The sequence below is a fragment of the Aythya marila genome (genome assembly GCF_965140915.1).
Source record: "Aythya marila genome assembly, chromosome: 22".
Lineage (NCBI taxonomy): Eukaryota > Metazoa > Chordata > Aves > Anseriformes > Anatidae > Aythya > Aythya marila.
In genome coordinates, this window is record NC_139063.1 from 2170338 (window position 1) to 2191548 (window position 21211).

General features: G+C 45.3%; 1 protein-coding gene across 1 annotated transcript; it reads right to left on the reverse strand.

Annotated features, from left to right (window-relative positions):
* Positions 1–256: 256 nt before the first annotated feature.
* On the reverse strand, positions 257–11475 carry PSMB2 (proteasome 20S subunit beta 2). Its single transcript, XM_082777359.1, has 6 exons — positions 11313–11475; positions 9473–9595; positions 8966–9036; positions 2975–3137; positions 1393–1442; positions 257–483 (listed from the first exon to the last, which is right to left on the reverse strand). The coding sequence occupies exons 1-6, from the start codon at positions 11401–11403 to the stop codon at positions 376–378; spliced, it is 606 nt and encodes a 201-aa protein (XP_082633485.1). The 5' UTR covers positions 11404–11475; the 3' UTR covers positions 257–375.
* Between the last annotated feature and the right edge of the window lie 9736 nt (positions 11476–21211).

Genomic DNA, 21211 nt, shown 5'->3' on the forward strand with positions numbered 1-21211 from the left:
TGCTGAGCTTTAATACCCAGTGTGAGAACAGATGACAGCAAGTTCTCTTCTAGAAAAATATAATACTAGCTTTCCCCACCCGTAAGAAAACTCAAGAGGGGAAAGTAAAAAAAATATCTCAGAATAGCAAAGAAAGTAATCTGAACATGCCACCATTACCAATAAATCATGTTTCATCTTCATTGCAGAAGGATTTACTTAAATACTCTCATGAAGGACCAGTGGAATCAAAGTGAAATCAAAAGATGGAACTGGCTACATAAATGTCAATCTTTATTCAATCTCCCAGCATAGTACATGACTTGGGTGCTTCAAATTAATATTAAAAACAAAACCGAACATAAAAAGAAGACTGCTGAAGGAAGATCTCAGGGGTTAGGACGTTGCTTTTGGAAGGAGTATATTGTCTACTTCATGGATGCCATCTTTGTCAATGAACCGGGCATTGAAAGAGGTCAGGTTTAAGATGAAGCGTTTCTTAAGCTGTTCAAAAGACAAAAAGACAAAGGAGATGAGATTCATTCAAAGCTTAAAAGAGGAGAGCATAATTTAAGGAATATGCTGTTGCTCATCAAAATCTCCATCCTGGTTCTTGTTCCTAACAGTCCTGGTGACCTGAACTAAGGTGTTTTTCACAACTCAGGAAGTGTTTAGTACAAGTTTCTGTTATAATACTAGCCCTGTTAGACCAGTCTAGGCTAGAGGTACAAAATACAAAGGTCTTTTAACACAACAGGCATTTAAGGAGGAAGACAAACAGAGTGGGCTACAACTTCAGGCACAGGGTATGTATCAAAAAGATACTTTAAACAGAACCTCTTTAGAATACTTCTTTGTAATGTTTCCCTAGAACTTTCTTCCCAATTATATTAAATTCAAAGACAAGGACAGAGAATGTTTTCCTACAATAAAAGCCTTGGAGTCTGAAAGGATATGTTTACATTAAAATTGATTATGAACTTTAAGGTCAAATCTTCACCCCAATTAGACTTAGATATCACTTCACAAGCTGGAAGAGAAGTACACTTGGAAGTATCTACTAGTTAAGTGTAATACAAGTAACAGAGGGATGCTTGCATTACATTCAGAAGCAACATAAAAGAAAGTCAAAGACAGTCTGTATCAATATTATGCTAAGCATGAAAGAAGCAGAAGTAAAGAAAGCAATTAAGCTTAAAGTTTACGTTCTGGAGGATGTGAACCATGCTAAGACAATGCAAGCACCCACAAATCCTTTTCCTCAGTAGCTATTCTACATCTGGTCAATATGCATTTATTATCCCTTCCGGCAAAGACAGCCAAAAATGCGACAAGAACAGGAAAATATCAGCAAATGAATGCAAACAAACATTCCTTTCTCGGGTTCACAAGGACCCAAGTTTGGCAACTCACCTCCTCTAGACATTTCTTTAGGAGCTCCACAGCTTCCTCACGTGTGATACCTGAAACAAAACATCCACAGATTGATTTAATTAGAGGCCATCTCTCTCACCAGAAACTTTATTAAATTTAAACAACTTTTCAGCTGAGCACCAAAAACTCTACTTCCCAGCTCACAGAAAACAATTTCCAGATGTACTGAGGACGTCCTGCGCTGAAGCACTCACGCTGCAACAAGCCATTGAGAATCAATTTGTTACACTGAATGGGAAGCATGACGGAATTTTGCCTCCCATGGCCAGGGACTGGGCTTTGGAGAAGTCCAGCCGTCTCTCTCTCCTTGAGTTTATTACAGTTTTAAATCAGCTCCATCTGTCCGCAGCCGGCTGCAAGTCAGTGACAGTAGGCGGAGATCGGTTTTGGTGCTACGTTCCCTGCTGGGTATTAGTTTTAATAATGGGAAAGGCACGTGTGTGATGCCCCTGCTATTCTCACACATTAGGATAAAAAAGCCAGCACTGGGTAAGGATGGCAAGCCGTGACAACCTATTGCGGTTCACTGCTTTTGTTTTCACAAAAAAGTTGTAAAAATGAAGTACTATCATTTTCTAGAGACATGGCTAGGAGGCAGTTAAGCTCTGTGGATCTCAAAATTTATTTCTTAAGTTTGTTCCAGACCCACATTCATTGTTCAGGAAGAACTCCCATTAAAATAAAGCTGCCAGTTCATAGCTTCTTTTCTTGCAGTGGATAGATGAAAGGATTACTAAGTAAATGTCTTTGCTGTGAAATTAAACTCGGCTTTGCACACAGTAAGGAGTAAAGCAGTTTTGTGGCTAAAGCCAAAGATGTCAGATTAACCATAGTCCCAGCTTAGTACATTTCCTCTTCTGCAAAATGGGGATGGAGCCACGTTTATTCTTTGGCAATGTAAGAACTGGATCACAATTGTAAAATTAAGACTTCAGACAGTTACAAATATACAGGAATTATGACCAACAGCTGCCACATGGATAAAACTGTAAAACAAACCAATTGATCTTCATCAATGCTTCAGAGCTGTGAGATAAGCTTCCTAGGAAGAAATAACTTTTCACCTTTATATTTTATGTATCATACAGATACACTGATATCTGTGCATTAACAGATATATCCAATTCAAGATACGAAGCAAAAAGATCTGGGACTGCACTTTGAAGATTGATACTCTGGGAAAATCTTTATCATAGGTACAGACAAGCAAGTAGAAGATAAAGTTATCAAATTGCTATTTATTAAAACCAGACTACTAGCAGCAAGCGGTCCAGGAAAGTCTAGTCATGTTCTAGAATAAATTGGAACTTCCTTCGCTTCCAGTCTGTTATGCTTTGAACAGGAAAACACCAAGGAGTTGTCCAGTTTCACATTACCATTTCAGCAAAAACAGAAGGCAATCTTTAAAGCTGCATTTAGTCTAACAAAGTCAAGTTCAAATCCGCAGCACCACAGCAATTGTGCTGGACCACCTGACTCAGCAAATGTCAAACTCACACTTCAAACCTTTACGTTATTAATCAGCAACAGGAGAATTTTCTTCTCCACAGGCTCCACTTACCTGGCTTGTAATAGCGGTCGAGGATGCTGAGGGTGAGGAACGCACCATATCCGTGTGCTGCAAAAGGAGCTTTAGCCAGAGCTGCCAGATAATCCATGTAATAAAGGGCAGGACCTTCATGGTCGTCATAGCCAGCCAGGAGAAGGTTGACATGGTAAGGGGTCTACAACCAGAAACAAGGTTTTCATTAAAGCAGACACACACAAGTCTTTGAATCTTAATTACCCATGCCATATCCAGAATTGCAACATAGCTGTTTCACAATTCTTTGTGATAAAATGGCTAGCAGCTACATCAACACTGTCTGCAGGAGATGCCGGGCTTCTATCTAAAAGCAAATCAAATCTTTTGGTAACATGGAATGCAGAAGCAAAAACTGTACCACTCCCCTGACTTTTTTTTTTTTTTTAAAAGCTTTCATGGCACATTCAAACTTAAAATGAAAACTTTAATTATGTCTCCACATAAGATTCTTTCATCTGAACATAAAACTTGAGAATTTTTACTGTCTGCATGGCAGCACAACACGAACATTCTGCGCTTTATAAGAACTTCTTTGTTAATTTAATATGCTCTTTTCTCAGTCACACTACTGTTAACCATTGACCATTTTAGCACATGAAAGCTCATATACAGTGCAGCGTGAACAGCTGTATACAGTGTTACCCTGTCTTGTTAATTGGCAGTTAGGTTTTTACTGCATGTACCAAATTTAATCTTTACTATTTGGCTCGGCTGATCACATGAAGATCTAAGGAACTGGTTCCTTTCCATTTAAAACTGACTCTTAAGATACGACAACATTACTTTAGCAACAGCTTTTTGTTTAGTTGGAAACTGTTTACTTTTTACACTAGAAATTCAGTCTGCTTCAGATTCTCTCTTCTGATTCTTATTTATGACTTCAGCAACACCCTATCAGGTAACATTAGTAAATAGCTCTCTCTAACCCCAAAAGACCACGGAACTGCATTAATGTAATCATGCCTTTTTATTGTTCTTTACTTGCAAGCTTAGCAATTCCTGAGCAGTTTTCTTCATGTGTTAGGCTTACTGTGTTTTACCATAATGGATAAAGCAGGTGTCCCCATGTCTTCCAATGGAAACACTTTAAGATCACGAGGCATGTATATATTGTATTATTTTTAAATGTAAATTCCAGATTTTTATGAGTCTTATACCTTTTCAAAAACTACCTTTATACAATGCTGGTATTTCCCATATTTTTATATATTTCTTATTAATTATAGTAACACAATATCTCTCAAAATGCTCAAAAATCTAGATCAACAAAGCAACAAAATTAGGACATTATTAGAACAAACAGATGATTTCAGTATAAAACCAAACCATTAGCTTTTGCAGAGGAATAAGGTCATTTTGATAGTAAGCATAGCAAATTTCCACTCAAAAACCACAAGATACTGTATTTTGACTTTCACCAGATAAAAAATAAAGCAGGTTACAGTGTTACAGTTCTACCAGACATGTCACTAAATTGTGTGATTAATCTTCAAAGCATTTCAGCATATTTGAAACCAAGTTACTACGCAGCTGTATTCATTTAATTAGTCTGTATTTCATTTATTCTCAAATATTACAAGTTGATCTTTAAAAGCCATGACACATGACACAAGATCACTCAAATTACTGTGTGACTGAATTACCAACACTGGTACTCAACAATAAACAAGTGGTGTTATACAGACTGAAATCTGTAAGCTATTTTTCAGTCTTGAGTTCTCCCACTAACAGGCTATGAGAACTTCTTAAACGCAAATAAAGTGTCACCCTATCATCCTCTTATTCAGGAAAGGCAGGATCTAAACATTATCTATTTACTGATGCCATGATTGCAATTGAAAATTGCAGGCAATTTGATATGTTAATATAGGATTAACTCAAAGTTTCAGAGAGACAACTTCAGCACCTCTAACAGGCACTTAATGCAAAGGAGAAATTCACTTGGGGGGGGGGGGGTTGACATTTATCACTAGTGCAAAAAGTCTCCCTTTAAATAATAGTTAATATAGATAACAGCATTTCCCCTTTGCCCAGACCACCACAATCTCCATTTACTGGCAGAATTCATGTACACCAAGACTTGTTCCAACGGAGCAAATTCAAGGTCAGAATCTAAAGGAACATCCAGGCTACAACGCTTCTGAGCCAAGGCAACTTCCTAGAAACATGAAAATTGTGCAGGTTTTCCAACTTGAGAACTAACCCTGTTAGTCTCCCAGCATCTTAGTAACTATGGTACCTGAAGCAAAAGGCAATAGCCCGTTACAGAAAAATGCTACTCCTGTAATGCCTCAGGCTGTGTGGCAAGTCCTAAAGCCTTCAACTTTGTTGTTTCCCTGTAGCTGGCTGCATCTTTAGCCAGGAAAAAAAAATCTGCCAAAGGAAGCAGAGGGCATTTGCCACGAAAATGGTAACACTAGCATTGCAGCATTTAACATCCCAAATCCCTAACACCCATCAGTCCCAGTGAGAACAAGGGGAAACAAAGACCACAAAGAAAACTTTCACTGCATCCAAGTGTGGGACTAACACCTGCGTGCCAGGACTGGTATTGTACATCTCAAACTTTTCAGTTGGGTTTTCACAAGAGGACTGACTCGTACCCTCAGACACTGACACTTATCCTCAGAGTGTAGTGAGGCGTAGGCTCTAACGAGGGCTGCTGTGATTAAAGGGCCACCAAACTCATCAGATGGGCTATCACTCCACAAGAGATTCATTTTTTTTTCTCCCCCCAAACTCGCCGCTGTATTACAGGCAATATTTCTCATTGCAAGTAGCTTTGCACTTTATGCTGTTTGATTTAAAATAACTACAGCAATTAAGGGATGTGTGAAATTCTTCAGAATTTACAGCTGAAGAGCACAGTTGTGATAAATACACTCAAACAACAAGATCAGCAACGGGAGGCTGGGCGGTGACAAGCAGCGGTGTGACATCTGGCGGAAGCCAAAGTCACAGCAAGGGGGAGAAAGGTGGGCGTGAGGAAGCATCCTGCCAAGCGTGGACAAGGAGAGAGGAACTGACAGTCTTCCTTTGGACTCAGGCCAGCCCCTGTCACCTATAATTAAACATAGCATCACAACACAACGAGAAGCTGAACTTTAAAGGGTATGGGGGGCAGGAGGGTGTTTTTCCTATTCCCCCCCCCCCCCCGCACACTCTGTAATATGTTGAATGTTCAAACGCTGGCACTTGATTCATCAGGTGAATCAAGCGTGATGCTGGAGAAGGCAACAGGGAAGAGGAACTATAACACCACTCACCTATTCAAAAGCCAACTGTCTGCAAGGCAGTTTCTTGGTTTGCTCCGTTTAAAAGAGATAAATTGAGGTCAGATTCTTTTCAGACACTATTTTGGAGAATAAACCCACGCTTTAAAGAAATGTTCTGAAAGAACACGCTGGCTATTTAGTAAAAGAAAAGAGCACAGTAAGGTAACAGCCTTAAGTTACAAGCCCAACCTCATTACATGTGAATGCCAAAAAGGAAAGCCATCCCCAGGACACAAGCAGCACTCAGTCTGATCCACACGGTCTGTCCCAATCTTGGCAGGCGTTCAGAAACTTCAAACTGAACTCATCGTGCCTGGCAGATCAAGTTTTACTTGCCTGAACGGTAAATCCTAAAGCTTAGCACAGCCCAAATTGATGAAATTGCACTAAGGCTGAACTCTCCAGTCCTAGCAAGCACACCACAGGTCTGAGACATGCCTGATACCTAAAGTAACATCCTCAGAACAGAGAAAGGTCGTTGTCCATTTGAACAGAAAGAAGTCAGCATTTTATTGACCTCATCACATATTTATACTCTGGCAACAGCTCTATGTTTGCATGCCTTGCTGAAGCTGCAACCATATTGTAATTAGAATGGTTTCAAAATTTATCAATTTAAATATAATATTTCACAGATGTCTTCCTGTACCAGCTGGTTAACACTATTTGTTTTCTCCATTGGACTTTTCATGCCAATCCAAAGCCCTGTTTCTCCTCAGCACACAGGGCTCACAAGCAAAGCCACTGACTGTGTGAACTCAGACGGTGGTTAACAGTGCAGAACAAACCCTGTTTTGGGCTGGGCCATGACAATTTTATAATGCCTTAAAAGTTTCTGTTTCAGTATGGCCAGTCCCCTTCACGTACCTTCTAGCCCTTCATAACAGACAGCTCTACATGGCAAAATGGCAATACAGCAACAAACCAAGTGCCTTTTCCCCACTAAACTCTCTACTTCTAAACTTGTTTTCCTGCTCCTAACAGGAGCTGGTGGCAAGTTTCACCTTTAAGTTTTTATCAACCACATAATTAATAGCCTCCAGGAATCCAACACGCAATTTAAATAGATAGGGAGAGCTAGCGTTAATCCTTGCAATCCACAAATTAGAGTAAAAAAGGTAAGATAATCCACAGGGAAAAAAAAATCTGATGGCAAGGTTTGTATCATCAAGCTCTAAATCCACAAACAAACCACGATGTGCTATGTTTAAAGAAAAGGAGCTCTCCCTGCAGCGCAGAGATCGCTGTAGTGTGACAGTAGTGTCAGAGTGCACCACTTGCTCCAGGGCATTGCCATCTGCAACAGCACAACGTTTTGTCTCCGGTAAATAAACACATCTGCCTGTGCCAGTGTCCTCCCCACTGTGCTGCCCATCTGGAGCAGGTGAGCTGGAAGGCAAGCGTGGGCTCAGGAAGCAGGGGAGACACAGGGAGGATCAGGCCTCAGGGGACAAGGCAGAAAAGACAGTGCCATATCATGCCAGGCAAGCTTGCCAAAAAGCCCGTTACATTACTCCTGTTAGGGGTATTTTATATCCTAAATAATCCTCAGCACTATTATTTCACTGACTCGCTCTACACAAACTTCATTAATTTGAAAACCCGCTGCATTTGGTTGTCATCCACGTCAGAAATGAGAACAGTGACATTAGGTTGTTCCTGTGGATTATGAGATCTTCAGGAATGGTCTTTACCTCACTCCACACACATGTAATTCCCAGCAACACAACTCTGAAGTTGATACTGGTCTGCACATGCTACTGTAAAACATGATTTCAGACCTGTGAGGTATACCATTGGAACAACCAACATAATTTATCCCCTGTTCAATCCCTGACAGATTTGTTCAACTTCACTCTCAACGTCCTCTTTGCTCTTGTTTTGATTTGTATGATTTGTTGGGAAGAATGCTAACGAAGCAATTCCTAACCTTGGATCTTTACAAGTCTGTTTGCCCCTCCTGAAAACATCCCAGGATTTTACAAAAAGAATCAAGTCCTTTTTCCTGGGGAAGAAACAGTTTTATTTAACCATGCATTATACACATTTATCCAGCCTGGAAAGCAAAAGTCCATGGATACTACCTTGCATCCAGCCAAGATGAGAGACAAACAGAAGTCCTGACTTCTCCACTATGCTTCAAAGGGTATCCCAGCATGACAGCTGGGGAGTGACTGGTGGGATGCATTTATTAGCAATACTTTGAGCAATTACCATGAAGAAAAAAAAAAAGCAGTCATGGCAGTTTGGTAACTTGCAAAAATACAGCTCCAACTTGGATTTCTTTTACTGAAAGCCTCATGTTTCTGTTTACAAAAGGGACTTGTTTTGCTAAGTACATCAAACAGCTTTGCTGTATTAAATCATTTTCCAATAAGATTAAACGGATCCAGTGCATTTGCATGAAAACTAATCTCAGTGTTAAAAAGGCTTAGTTGACTTAGCTGTCTGCAGTGTTTGCGACAAAATGTTTACTGGACCCAAAGCTGGAATTCCAAGACTAAAGTTGTAACACTTATTGGTATGTGATAACTTTTTTGAATAAGCAATTTAGATTTTAATAAAAACATATCACTTCAAAGCAGCTTCACCAGTAAAGACAGAAGCCGCCACCTTTTCATCAGACTCCATTACTTAAAAATAGAAGTTTTCCCCTGTAAGCCTCTGCCAAGCTCTTTCAGCTATTACTCACTCGACTCCGAAGATAGTCAGCTAGGTTTCGTCGTGTAAAATTTGCAGCTGCAGTAGGAGACAGTTCATAACCTGCAGAAGAAGCGTGTATTTGGTAACAGGGCAAAACCACATTCATTATCACACTAAAATAAAACAGCTCCAAAAAAGTAAAATACCCCACAGGTACATAGCCTGAATTTTTCAGCCAGGTATATCAGGAAAACCAGGGACAGTTATCACGCCACAGACATCAAGGGAAATATTTTACTTCAACTATTATTGTCTTTTATTTATATAACAAATAGGTTAGTACGGCTTGGAAAAACTTCACGTCTGATGTAAATATATTCCAAACTTTACTTCATCCTGCTTTATTACCACATTTACTTGACACTTGAAGTACAGAAATCTTTACAACTAGAGAAGCTTTGAGAAAAGAACTTCCCCCAAACATTCGACTAAGCTACACCCATCGTTAACTCTCTGCTTCCCAACCCTCGGTGAATCACTGTTATCTTGCACTTACCATTTCGCATTTTGTAGAGCTGAACGTTTTTCTGGATGTATTCTGCAAACTGTACAGTGTCTCCAGCCTCCCCAACACACAGGAGTAAGATCTTTTCGCTCATCTTAAACATTTTGTCATGGTCTAGGTAAAGAAAAACAACATCAAGAGCCATGGTCAAAAGAAATAATTATTTTGCCAATATCACAGCAATTCTCACAAAAAGCACAAAGGTCACAGACTGAGAACTCAGCTATGCCCTGGAACTACCAAAAAAGTCTTCCTGAGCAGCACTCAGCTTCTCACAGTTGATGGTGTAGTACACCAGGCCTGTTAAGCACATCACTGAGAGAAATAAAAATGAATTTTTTCTGAAGTGCTTCCTTCAGAAGGGAGACATTGCAGAAACGTGTGATCTTTGTCACAAAAAAATGACAAACTTCACACAAAATATTGTGTTCAGATGAAATTCAACATTATACATGGTACCTCTCTGACTCAGGAATAAGAACTCTGCTTCAGTGACCATTCGATTTTATCTAAATATACTGCACAAACAAACAAACACACACCACTAAATTATCAGCACAACACAAAAATAATACTAGAGAATCCAGAACCAAATTCCATCCTTTCCTTCTGATATCAAGAATTGTTCCAAAAAACAGCTATTTACATGAATGAAGCTAAAAAGTTTCTGTTTGTCGTTGCTTTTGACAAAAGCACCACATGTAAACACTGATTACAAATTATAAGACAGTCCACAAATAACTGGAACGTAAGGAACAGTAAGCTAGACTTTTAACAGCAGTTTCAACAACTTGCCAGAGTGTACTACAGGAAATCCAAGTTGTCATGACAACACCACCGAAGCCCATTCTGCACTCACTCTAGCACCGTGGCCTCACTTCATTAAGAGGCTGCTGCTCTGATGAGACAGTTGGCATGCGAGGAAAAGCACTGCTCCGTACCAGTTAGTTCTAGGGAACACCACTGCATCTCCATGCCTAAGCTTCCCTTTCGGTTTCTGTTTACTAAATACTGCTGAATAATCCCTGCTGCAAGATACACAGGCGGTGTCACAATCCTCTGATGTGATTCAAGGGGATCCTGAAGTACCTAACGACTGCACAGAACCTGCTCATCTCCAGAGTCTGGGCAATCCTTGCAATCTATTTACTACTCCAATTGAATTCTACAGACCCGAAGTAAAATACAGCTATGGGTAAAGAAACTGCTAAGTCTAATACTGAAGATTTAATAGAAAGTTTATCGTTATTACAGTTCAACTTTTTTTTTTAAAAAAAACACAGTGCTTCTAAAACACTGTGTTTGTATTAAGGTCACTACACCTTAAAACCATGCTTCTAGCCCAGCTTATTGGGACTGCAATAAACAGAAGCAGAAAAAATCATTTTCTAGAATTTCAAGGGGTTGAGAAACCCTCAGATTTATTTCTCTACATAAAGAAGAAAAGAAGATGTTAGTGGCTCATATACCTCATGCTATGAATCCCACAGTGCCTTTACTCCCAGTTTTTAATTTTTTTCATGAAATACCTTTTACCAGGGACACAGCTAGCACCAAGCACTAACTCCACCCCGCTTATTCCTTCAGAACCCCCCCCGCAGCACTACAGCGGCACAGGACAAGGCCTGGCATAACGAGCTAACACCTCCCCGAACCGCAAATTAACGTGACCGCTCAGTTAACCCATCACAAAGCACAAACCCCTCACAGGACCTCAGCCCCCCGGGGGCTCTCCCCAGGCCCAGCCCCACCGCGCCCCCCCCTCCCCTAAGGCGAGGCCGGGCCGGGCCCCGACTGCGGCCTCCCCCCGGTACCGGGCCTCGCCGCTCACCGTGCTTCATCTGAACAATACTGGAGGCCGCCACCGTGTCCGCGGCCACCAGGACGTAGTCAGGGCCCTGGATGCCGATCAGGTACTCCATGGCCGCCCCTCAGGCCCCGCCGTGACACAGCCCAGCGCCGCCGCCTCCTCCTCCTCCTCCTCCTCACGCCGCCGCCTCTCACTGCGCACGCGCCGGCGCAGCGCGATGACGTCACCGCCCTCCACAGGCGCCCGGGGGGGAGGGGGGGTTGTTGGTCACGTGGGGCGCGCGCCACCTGAGGGGGTGGCGGCCCCGCCTGAGGGGAGCGGGGCCGGAGGGTGTGCACCTCGCCCGTTTGTTTTTTTATCGCTTCTGACCCGTTTTTGTAGTATTTACCCCGTTTTTTGTAGCTCCTGCCCCATTTTGAGGCGTCTGTCCCTTTATTATAGGCCCTGCTCCACTTTGGGTAGCCTCTGTCCAGTTTTATGTAGCCCCTGCCCCATTTTTTATAACTTCTGACCCCTTTTTTGTAGCCCCTGTCCTGCTTTTGTAGCCTCTGCCCCCTTTTTTGTATTCCCTATCCCCTTTTTTGTATTCCCTCTCCCCTTTTTTGTAGCCCTTGCCCCCTTTTTTCTAGCCTTTGCCCCGTGTTTTGTAGTCCCAGCCCCATTTTTATAGCCTTTGCCCAATTTTGTAGCCCCTGCCCCCGTTTTTATAGCCCCTGCCCCTGTTGCAGGGCTGGCGCCACTCAGGAGAGACTCACAGGGTCTCGTGGTGGTCATGCACCCTAGGGGTGATGGAGGTTTGGGGGGAAATCTGGCATTCCCCTCAAGCACATGTGCTGGATTTTGGGTTTAGGATAAAAATCTGATGAATAGGGGTCTGTGGTACCACTGCCGGCCAAAATGTGCCTTGTTCGCTGTTACAGAGCAAATTTCCATGGCAATGGCTCAAAGGAGAAGCATAGAAAACATCTGTAAATGCACGTCCTGCTTCTGCCTTGCACGCTTTGTGGAATAAAACCAAGCTGGCTTGCCTCATGTGTCTGCTAGAGCAGAGGGCTCTGCTTAATATTGAAGCTCTGTGGAGGTCCAGTAGGAAAGAAAAACACTCCAAACCCTGCCCTGTGAGGCAACAGTTCCTTGGGCACAAATTCTTTCGGAAATAAAAGGCTGGCACTCCTGCAGCCTCTGATCTGCGTACTCAAAGGGAACTGAACTGTGAAGAGAGATGGTGAAATCCTTCCAGCAGCGAGGGAGTGATTTATTCGCTGCCCATCTTTCTGTGTCAGGAACGGCCAGCGGTGCCAAGCGTGGAGCCAAGCCCGAGCCCCAGCGTGGGCTCCCTGCGGCTCCCGCTGCGGTCGGCAGCGAGCACCGGGTGCTGCACAGCCGATAACCGAGAGCGCGTTCAGCCTGTCTGGTTCCTGCTGCCAGCCCCAGCCCACGCAAAATCCCCTGCAGCCACACGGGCAAGCCCTAGCCTGACTCACCTACCAAGCCAATACAGGATTTTTTTCTTTTCCCTGACGTGTCCGTGCCAAACACCAAGGGAAAACTCCCGAGCTGCAGCTGTGCCTGCTGCTTTTCTGATCCGTTGGTGGCTTCAGAAGTCCTCCGTGAGTTCAGCTCAGGGATCTTGGGTGGTATCTCCATTTCATCCCCTGGCTGGACAAGGGTTCTGACAGCTGCTGGTCAGCAAATGCTATCCTCTGCTCTTTCCTTCTTTTATTTTTCCCCCCTCCCAATCTATATTAATTCCTCAGTGCAAAAAAAGAAATAAATATATAAGTCTTGTCTTAGGTGGCTGTGCAGCACCCAGTAGCTTCCAGGTGTGGCTGTAACATAGATAATTGATAACAAGAGAAACAAAACAAATACACTAATTGCTTGGACATTGCCTGACTGCAGGCACCATCCTGACAAGTGGAGTAACTCCAACTGGCACTTGGTTTATTGATTAGACTCTGCCCAAGCCCATCTAACACATTTGCTAAGTGCAGTTCCACAAAGACCCAGCCCCAAGCTAGTGAAAGGGGCCACCGAAGCATTAAAGCCCCACGGCGGTCGCTGTAAAGGAGGCAGCCCCAGGCAATAAAACTCTGGATGCTACAGCAGATGGCAAATGCCCAACTGCACCTATACCAAGAAAGTCACTGTGTAATTATGAGAACTGGGCATAACCTTTGTGTGGTTTAAAAAACACTAAACATGCCAAAAAGCAACAGCAAATTGTCTTCAGGAAACAGTATAAATGAGTGCAAGCAGCAAATTCACCATTTTGACTGTTTTCCAATTGCCTGTAGCTACACTTGTTAAATTGAGTGCTGCGCGCATAAATCAAAACAGGATGTTTTCTTTTACCTAACAATGGCCAAGCTCTTTGCCAGTGCTTAAATATTTTCTGTGGGGATCCAATCTACTGTTTTAAACATATTTTCCCCTATAGATCTCTGTACACACAACACATGTACAACCAGCCAGTCTAACTTAGCAGTTATTTTTTGAGACCTTTTTAAGAGAAGGTTAATGAAAAATCAACAACTACCATCCTTGTTGATTTTTATTGGGCCCTGGGGTACAATTAAATGTTAAGGTTGTTATTGAATTTTCTTGACAGATTGAATTTCCCTGGTTAGGAAGCACGCATACGTACAGTACACACCTACCCTCTGTTCCCAGGATGAAGGCTATTCCGACATTATTACAACAGTGTAAGAAGGAGAGCAAGACATCTCTGGCTAGCAGAAATCAGGGAGTATTTTCCACTATTAAAGGGGACTTGTTCAAGCTACAGGATGTCTTAAAATACAATGTGCTTTTGCTTTTTTATTTACAAGAGAAATATTGTAGTTATATGTATTTATACATATATGTGTGCCTGCGTGTGTGGAGTGAGATATCCAAAGACTGTGGTTCTCAGAGTATCTTTTCTCTCTATGTGCAGATAAGTTATGGAGCTGAAACATCACAGTGTCTCCCAGGAATGCCTTTACAGCTCTTTTTTACAGAGAGCAACAGGCTGTGAAAGAAGGGAGCTTGCACTTCCATCACGGTTTCTAACAAGTAAAGTGTGCTTTAGCTGCAAGCTTGATGCCTGCTTAAAAAGGAAGGTGGATATTGTAAGGAACCCAAAAATTGAAAAAAATAAAATAAATAAAAATCATCCACAAAAGAGAAAGCAGCCTGAATTTATTATGTAACCCATCATAACTGCCTGGACTGCTCTGCATCAAACTAATGCAGAGATACATGTGATGAAAACCCAGCCAGGACAGGCTAGCTGAGAACAGGAAAAATGAAAGGGCTGGAAGGTGGATAGAAAGCAGGTGAGGATGAACAGCTGTCACATTTTTATACAAAGACATGCAGTGAGCCATCTGGGAAAGCCTATAAAACAATGCAGTTATTAGCAAAGTCCTCAGCCCAGCCCAGAGCTCGGCGCTGACTGTAAATCCACCAGGCCCTGGAACAGGCGCTGGAGCTGCTGGGGCTGACACCAGCTGTGGATCTGGCCTGGACAGTAATTGCTCATCTCCTCCAGTGACACGGGCTGACCGGTACTTCCTAATTTAAGATGATATTTACAGGGGAAAACATCACAGTCTTTTTACTAGGTGCTGATTGCTGCGGCAGAGAGCCCGGAGCTGAGCAGAAAACGCAGACAAGTCATTACATCAACAGTTGGAAAACGGCCGTGTCCACAAAGACATAAGCTGCCTTTGCAAACCTTTCAGCAGCTCATTTTCTTCCCCGCTGTTTTTTTTACCCCCTTGCACGTTGTCCATGAGACAATGCTGTTGTTATTTTTGCCTTTGCACTAGGAGTTCACTTGTACCTGGTCAGGCTGTGCTGTGCCAACCAGATTCAGCACCTGGCTGCCCTGGGTGCAGTTGCTCCCCTAGAGTGCAGGGTTTTCCTTTTAATTCTTGGCAAACCGGCCGTGCTTCTAATTCGTAAAGAGCACAGCACTTTCCTGAGCTCCTATGCGCACTCGGGTGCATCGCTGCTGCTGTGTCCAAACCCAAAGCTGGGTGCTGTGCCGGGCACCTGTCTTCTGCTCCCTGCTGTCCCCAGCTCACCAGACAGCCCATGGGACCCTGATGTGGTGCACGCCTGTGGCATGGGAGGTGTTTTTCTTTCTAGGGATTGTCTGACCAGTGTTTGCACCAGCTTTTGCCCTTTGCTATCATCTGTCTCAATGTGGCATTAGTGAAGATGACGCTACAATTACTGAAAAGCCTGGACGAGGTTTCCTGAGGAGAAAAGGAGCCCCATGTCCCTGCTATTTCAGGTGCAGGAAATGAAGGCGCAGAGAGGAGAATTGATTTAGTGGAGATCACAGGGCTGGATAGGAATAGAAACGTTTTGATTCACTGAGCTCCTCTCTAGCTGCTGGAGCGTGCCGTTCGGATCCCACAACCCCGAAATGAACTCCATGAGGCTTACACACAGCTTTGTTCTTAATCTCACTGTCTGGGCTCCACAGATCTCCTCCAGCTGACTTTCTGTGGCCCCAAGCACGCTATGAGTAAACAGATTTTCCTTGAAGATGGGCAGAGACAAACCCTACACGGTTCCTCCAGTGCCCAGGCTGGGGTCATCGGAAGAACAAGTGCTGACATTTCGGCTAGCAAACCTTGCAGTCGGCTGTTCCTATGGCAGATGGGTGTTAAGCATGACCTGGATGAAGGGGTTTTGTCAGGGATATTTAAATCATGAGCCTGGCTCTCCTGGGATGTGGAGAGAAGTAGTGGCACCTCCCTGCAGTGCTGCTTTCAGGCACACTGCAGTGGGATTGCTCTTATAGGGGAAACCCATCCACCTCTCCTGCAGTTCCCAAGCAGCTGGGACTGAGGCAAGGATGGAGGGAACAAATCCTTGCAAAACTCCTTCCTACATCCTCCTCGCTCTTACCAAACCTCCCAGAAAATAGCCCCCTGCCATGGGTGGCGGGGGACCAACTTCGCCGCTCCCCTGCTCCAGCCCCACAGCGGTGTTTGCCCTCTGCCTGCGATGGCAAGAACAGGGCATCGATTGCAGCGTGCAGGTGAAAATGGATTGGAACCTGCTGCCTGTCAGGTCAACAGAGCTGATTAGCACACGCGTGTGTCTCTGGCAGGATCGATCTTGCAGGTGAGAACGTTTCCGAGAGCAGCTGGGGCCCTGCGCCTGGGCTGGATGCTCCTTCCCGTGCAGTTCTGGGGCAGTCACCACCATCTCACCACTTGTTAGAGCTGCTCACTGGGCAGCCAGGGCACAGGGAGCCTCATTTCCCAGTTGTCCCATTGCTGGAGCCTTCCTGGCAGCACCATGCACCACGCTGGCTGCCCGCTATGTGAGCTTTCGGATCCCTCTCACAATTTTGGTGCTCAGACCTTCTCAGCAAGGTGGGGAAGCAACAGGCACTGCGGGCTGATATTGCAAAAGCTCAGTTATGCAAAACCACCTTGGAAATCCTAATAAGACATCCACTATCAAGTGGTGTGACCCACCCCTGTACAGCTCTCCGGGGCATCATCCATTTCTTAACCATTACTAGTTGTAAAATCAAACCATAAGAAGAAAAGCTGCTCCAAGTTATTGGACAGTCCTTCTTCTCCCCACTGAGGATGAATCCTCAGCCAAAAACCAAGGAATCCAAATGTTTAACAAAACAAGCAGGGATTTCTCCAGTACTGTGGGAGATTTATATAGGGCAACATCTCGTGAAAGTTCCCCCTGCCAGCTCCTCCAGCTCCGTCCTTCTGCTCGAATTCCTGCTGGTCACTGAATTATTACTTTTCTTACTATTTCCTGTGCTTTAAAAGTGGGGAAAGCACAATCAAATTATCGTCATGCTCATTTGGTTAATTGCCTGTTTAGTTACTTATTCAGTTCATTAAAAAGACGCTGGCCACTGTCAGCTTTGAGGAAATTCAGAGAGGCAGGCAGTTAGAGGACAGGATATAGGGTGAAATAGGCCATTACTCCAGCCCAGGGAATGGCAATTTATATCCCTTCTTTTCTGCTACATCACTTCTGTGGACAGTTTGTTCTGAATTAAAGAAAAAAAAAAAAAAAGAGAAAAACCACCCCCCCAACACCAAAACAAAAGAAGAAAGCATTCTGCTGGAGATCACCATCGCTGGTTACAATCCATTTAGGTTTAACCCAAAGCTCTGCAGAAGACCAAACCTCCTATTTTAGGACTCCTTTTTCAGCTGAGAAAAATGTGCTGCTCCACAGGTCATAAGACGCCTGTAATTATGACCCTGAATAGATGGAAATGTTGCTTCTTGAGACAAATCCCATCTGACAGTTTTTACAGTACGTTCGTTCAGAGCAAAATGCCCTGTCCCCTGTCACCCGGATTGAAATTATTAAGGAAGACAGACATTTCACTGACAACTCTAGCCTCCGGGGGGAAAATATTCCTTCTGTTCCCCTCTGAAGGTCAGAGCTCACATAATGCACAGCACTTAGAGCACGCGCGCACACATGCGCACACACATGCGGGATAAAACTTCCTCCTCAGCACAGCTCTGGCTGGATGTTAGGGCAAACAGGAGCCTGCTTCACCCACATGCGAGAGAATTCGGGTCCCAGAAGATGAGCCTGGTGTTTCTTCGGTCTTAAATTCTTGTTGGTGGTAAATAATCCCCATCACTTGCATACAAAGCATATAAACGGGGGGCCACGCGTGCTCCTGTGTTCGTACCTCCCCTCGCACATCTTGCAATTCCCCTACCAGTCTGAAACCTGCAGGGAAGTCGCACTTCTTTGCCATCTCTTTACTCTTTCCAAATATTTCCTGGCTCCTTTTCCTAGCAGGTAAAAGCCCGTTTGCAACCCACACGTCCCATTTCTTACACTTAACCTGCGTTGCCAGCTGTCACCCAGCCCTAGCCAACACATGAACGTGTCCCCATGATGCTGATGCTCCTCTCCACGGGCACACCAGCTCTGCCCCGCTGCTCCTGAGCCTTTTTTTGTGCTGGAGGAGAGGCAAAGCCTGACCCTGGCTGCCCCTCGGGCCCCGGCTGCACGTGTGAACGCGGGGCTACGCGCCGCGCATCGGCTGTCACTCAGCGCGCCGGGCGTGCGGATGCTTTGGGCTCGCTCAATCTAGGGCTGAAAATTGGACTTGGGCCAGGGTGGCCAGAGGTGAGAAAGCAGCCCGCGGCTCATTAACCTCTTCCCAGCACCAGAGGGAAAGTGGCGGCTCTGTCTTCCCCGCCTGCCCCGCAACCCAGGCCCCTACAGCTGCGCGCTCGGCGTGGGGGCACCCGCACAGAGCTTCCTGGGCACTGCCCCAGACTTTCCAGCTCTCCTTGGAAATAAATCCTAAACCAAGGTGCTGGTGGGCAGCCTTGGCAGAGCTGGGAGCAGGGCTCAGGAGCCTTTGTTCTGGGTTTAGTCACAGAGGAAGGGTGGAAAAGCCAAGCCCTGATCCTCCCTGGCCATCCCACCCCACTGTGCCCTCACTGGGGGAGCGTGGACCCTTTATCCCCAACCGTTCCCTGCCCATCACCTCCAAAAGCTCATTGGGAGATGTTGGGGACCAGCACCCACCAGCACCCCCCTGCTCAGCCCCATCCTGCTTGCTCATCCCAAAGGATGCCAACATCTGCCCAGCGCCTTCATTCAGACCCACAAGAACCCGAAAACTTTCCTTTCTCTCCTTCTCCCACTCCCTCTTTTCCTAAGTTTAATTCTGAACAGCCGGCTGCGTTCAGCCTGACTGGTTTGTTATGGCTTATAATTTGTGTTAGGATTAATTAACTAATTACCGACAAATGTCCGTTGGCAAGATTCTGCTTCTGCTTGTCAACTTGAAGTATTTAATTATTTTAATCATTTACTTTCATCTTCAGAATTTATGCTCTTCCAAGAGCGTTTCTAGGCATCTTTTAATTATTATTCTGATTTTTTTTTTTTTCAGAGGGGTGGTGAGCTGGGGGGAGAGCTGGGGGATGGTATCACTTCTCATTAACTATTTCAGTGAGGAAACTTCCTCGGAAACTCAGCCCTGGCTTCCGAGCCCTGCTCCGAGCGAGGCGGAGGCTGCTGGGGATGCTCAGAAAGGGCTGGGCTTTGGCTTTGCAGCTGGAGTCCTGCCTTTTCTAAAAGGATTTCAGGCCCCCAGCTGTGGTCATGTCACTGTACCAGTTCCATTTGAGAGGAGTTTGTGATTTACACACATGGGGTAACCCCCGACACCCCATTAGGAGTCTCTGCAGCATCAAAGTCCAGGCGGACTCCCAGTGTTTGTGCCAGCAACAAAATAACCCCAAATCCTGGGAAAATTTATATAGATTGTCCATTCTTAAAAAATCACAAGTTGTTAAAAACCCACAAACTGAATTTTGCTCGGAGCACCCTGCAGGTCTGAAGAGGGAAGGCAGGGTCACATCAGCCCGGCTGTGCTGCTGGCGGTGGGATGGGAGGGCAGCGGGCACCCAGGATATGGAAAATTCAGCCACGGACAGTTTGGTTTTATGGGAAATTCCACAGGGCGGCCGCAGCCAGGGCTCTCAGAGCACCTCTCGAGAAGGGCATGCTCAGGAATTTAAGGTCTGTGCCGTGCCCCAGCCTCTGCCCCTGGGCTCGCACGAGCTGGTGGCTGCAGCTCGTGGCCGTGAGGCTGTGGTCAGCCAAATGGGTTCAGAGGTGAAATGGCAAAGGAGCAGCTTCCCTGCACACATGGGAACCAGGAGCACAACCTGCACCTGACCCAGTCCCTCTTCTCCTTTCACCCATCACAACCAGAGCACTTCTATGGGATTAAAACACAAGAAAGTGCCATAAACCAATAGTAGAACCAAAACTCAGAGTCTTTCACTTTCCAGCAGATTTCCAGGATTTTTTCTTGCCATTTGCTGTGTGCTGCCAACAAAGCAAATCCCAAATGCTTGCAGAAGCCGTGCCTGGCTGACCGGGTGCTGGGACGGGCACAGTCCCGTGTCTACAAGCGAGCCACGTGCGCCCTGCCGCCTACCCGGGCATCGCTGGTGAAGGCTGAGGAGTCCTTCAGCCTCGGGATTTCTTCCCTGAAACAAATGAATCCCTTGGAACAAAGCTGATGCGAGCATGCTATTTAAAAGGTTTCTTGAGGGTACATAATTATATGGGAAATAATTAGGGGCGAGGCAGCAGTATTATTACAACTTATCATATCGCTCCGAACTTAACCCAGACTGATCTGGGGGAAGGCACTGGGAAGCACCCGAGGGAGCTGCCCGAAACAGGAGGAATCCAGGGGTCTGCCCCTTTCCTGGGGGGCAGGAGGCCAGTTTATCCATCAGGGTCACCCACTGGAGCCAGTACACACAAAATGACCGGTGTGGAGCAGGAAGGCTGAGCCCCCGTTGTAGGATCTGCATAGAGGAAGATCTAAATGAGATGAGAAAGAGTCTTAATTAACTCCAGAATCTTGTTAATTAGAAACCTCTCTGCATTAAAAACTGCTCCGGTGACCAGACCAAATGAGGATGGATCACACCCAGGTCCGGGGCTGCCCTGCTTTGGGGCCAGGGGAGGTGGGATGTGGGCAGGGAGGTGCCCCCAACCCCACCACATCCCTGCCCAGGCTGAGAGCTCGGGGCTTATAGCAGGGCTGAGCATTCCCACGTGGAGCCATGGCACTTCAGGGCAGCCTGAGACCTTCATCCCATGATCTCAGTGATCTTTTCTATTTATTCCAGCACGAGGAGCAGCACTGAGCACAAGGGCCGGATCCACCAGCGCATTCTCCTGCTCACCTCTCTCCATCTCCTGCACACTTTTGTGCACCGAGGGCAAGCTGCTGAGTTCCTCCAGCTCATGCTCGGTGCCATCAGGACCCTGCCCTTGCGCCATCCTCCTCTCTGCCCCATTCCCTTGCCTCTCCTGGTTCCACAGCTGGTGGACAGGGGCTTGCAGGCTCCAACTGAGCCCCACCAGGTCCC

What these genes read in the sequence shown, in the direction of transcription:
- PSMB2 (XM_082777359.1), bottom strand. Translation starts at nt 11,403, where the DNA reads ATGGAGTACCTGATCGGCATCCAGGGCCCTGACTACGTCCTGGTGGCC. An exon ending in TATTGTTCAGATGAAGCACG is followed by an intron (nt 9,596 to 11,312) that starts GTGAGCGGCGAG and finishes TTCTTTACCTAG; the next exon opens with ACCATGACAAAATGTTTAAG. An exon ending in TAAAGAAATGTCTAGAGGAG is followed by an intron (nt 484 to 1,392) that starts GTGAGTTGCCAA and finishes TCTTTTGAACAG; the next exon opens with CTTAAGAAACGCTTCATCTT.